The sequence below is a fragment of the Pygoscelis adeliae genome, unplaced genomic scaffold (assembly GCF_000699105.1).
Source record: "Pygoscelis adeliae isolate BGI_AS28 unplaced genomic scaffold, ASM69910v1 Scaffold1090, whole genome shotgun sequence".
Lineage (NCBI taxonomy): Eukaryota > Metazoa > Chordata > Aves > Sphenisciformes > Spheniscidae > Pygoscelis > Pygoscelis adeliae.
In genome coordinates this window covers 27,942-30,008 of record NW_008823866.1, presented here as the reverse complement: position 1 = coordinate 30,008, position 2,067 = coordinate 27,942, and the positions used below count along the sequence as shown (strand labels likewise).

At 62.0% G+C, this 2,067-nt stretch overlaps 1 protein-coding gene across 1 annotated transcript in view; it reads left to right on the top strand.

Moving 5' to 3' along the window:
- LOC103923776 (aldehyde dehydrogenase family 3 member B1-like) overlaps positions 1–2,067 on the top strand; it is a gene marked incomplete at its 5' end in the record, with an annotated part of 22,260 nt that overhangs the window by 3,276 nt on the left and 16,917 nt on the right. Inside the window, 3 exons of the mRNA XM_009332238.1 lie at positions 1,239–1,349; positions 1,467–1,587; positions 1,741–1,826. Of these exons, the coding sequence (XP_009330513.1) occupies positions 1,239–1,349; positions 1,467–1,587; positions 1,741–1,826 (318 nt within the window). The remainder of the gene's footprint in view (positions 1–1,238; positions 1,350–1,466; positions 1,588–1,740; positions 1,827–2,067) is intronic.

Below are 2,067 nucleotides of genomic sequence, written 5' to 3'. Positions count from 1 at the left end.
GCGGAAGAGGGGGGAGATGTCCAAGGCGGATGGGGAGGAGGTGGGGTCAGCGTTGGGGTGATGCTTATGTGATGTCTGTCCCCAGCCGTCCTTTGAGGCTTACTTCACCGAGATCCTCCTCTGCAAGAATGAGATCAACGGCACCCTGAACAACTTCTCCCTTCAGCTTGCTTCTCCTCCCCACGTCGTGCCGAGCCACGCGCCTGCGCTGCTCCCAAACTCCTCCGCCCTTCGGATTCCCTCTCCGCATGACCGTCCCTCCTCCCGCCCTGCTGAGGACAGCCTCTGGAAGCCTTTGCTTCCTGCTCTCCCTCCTTCCTCGGCTCGGTGGTGGATCCCCTCCCAGCTTTCTCAGCTCACTCTGCCAAAAAAACCCCCGCACAAACAGGCTCCAAAATCTGGATATTCCCTTTTCTCCCGTATTTCCTCCCAAATCCTGGCACCTGGGTGGTGGATATGCCCCAGAACTGGTTGGTTTTATCCTTCGAACCTGCCGCCCCCTTCCCCGCCAGTCCCCATTCACCTCCCCTTCCACCGTTGCTGGCAGAGCCGGCCGTCAGCACCACCCATGCCGGCGACATGTCCACGGTGGGAAAGTCAAAGCCAGGTGAAGGGGCGTGCCGGGGGGACTTGCACCCAGCTTTCTTCCGAGCTTTTATTTATTGGGCTAAATCCCTGCAGACTCTTACCTGAGCTAAACTCTGGCAGGTCCTGAAAAAAACAGCCCATCCTGCTGGAGCCCATCAACTCGCTTGTTTCGATCGTGCCGGTGTGAAAATGGGATAGAAAAAGGAGTTGTGACGCGGGATGCTCCTGTCTCCAGACCAAACAGCTCTCAATAGCCAGACCAGCCCTTTCTTCCCCAAAACACCACCACTGCCTTCACAGACACCCTCTCCTCCCCAAATACTTAATTTTCCCAAACCTCAACCGAGCTCGCGGCAGGGAAAGCCCGGCCGCAGGCAGGTCGCTGCCGACAGGTCTGGCCCGGTGATACCGCAACGTGATTTCGGAGCTCACCAAACCCCAACACCGCAGACGTGGTGGGGCTCACCCCCTCCCCACGGTGGGCTGTGCCGTGCAGCTTGGGGGCAAGAGCAAAGTGCGGATCCACCACGGGACATGAAGGGCCCCGGCCCCCAAATCCTGGGTAAAAAAAATATGCAGGGTAGGGCTAAGAGCTGCTGCGGTGTTGAAGCACGCGCAGAGCTGACACGTGGGGTGCTCTGGGTCCCCAGCCGCGCTTCGAAGCCGAAATCATCGAGATCACCCTCTGCAAGAACGAGCTTCACGAGACGCTGAACAACCTGTCCCACTGGATGAAGGACGAGCACGTGGACAGGAGTCTGGTAAGGGGGACGGTGAGGGAGAGGATGGGGGGGGAAGGACCCACCAGCGCCGCGCGCTGGGCTGGGGCGGGGCAGGAGGCGGTGGGAGCAGCACCGAGGTCGTGGCCTTTCTCGCAGGTGACCCAGCTGGACTCGGCCTTCATCCGCAAGGACCCGTACGGGGTGGTGCTCATCATCGCGCCCTGGAACTACCCCATCCACCTCTTCCTGGTGCCCCTCATCGGGGCCATCGCTGCCGGTGAGCCGAACCCGTCCCCTGGCCCGGAGGATCCAGGCAGTGCCGGGCACCGGCGAGGGGGGTCTGGCCAGGGGCCTCGTCCCCCGGCTGGGGTGCCAGAGGGGCTGGCTGTCACCATGTCGCTGCTCTGACGTCCCGTCGATCTCCCCCCAGGTAACTGTGTCATCGTCAAACTCTCAGAGGTGGCCAAGAACACCGAGAGACTCGTGGCTGAAGCGCTGCCCAGCTACCTGGACAATGTAAGAAGCTCTCCCTGTCCTTGTCTGTCCCTGCCGCAGGGCCACGGTGTTCCCAACCCTGCCTTGCACACACCAGCCCCGCACCATCCCTGGTTTCAGGGGGTGCCGTACCTCCTTCCTCCGCGCTCAGCCAGCGTCCACGTGCCCAGCGGCCCGGGACGCTGTTGGTGGGGACAGGGACAGGGACAGAGCGGCCCGGGCAGACGCTGACAGGGGTGGGACCCTCCTATTTCGTTTGAGG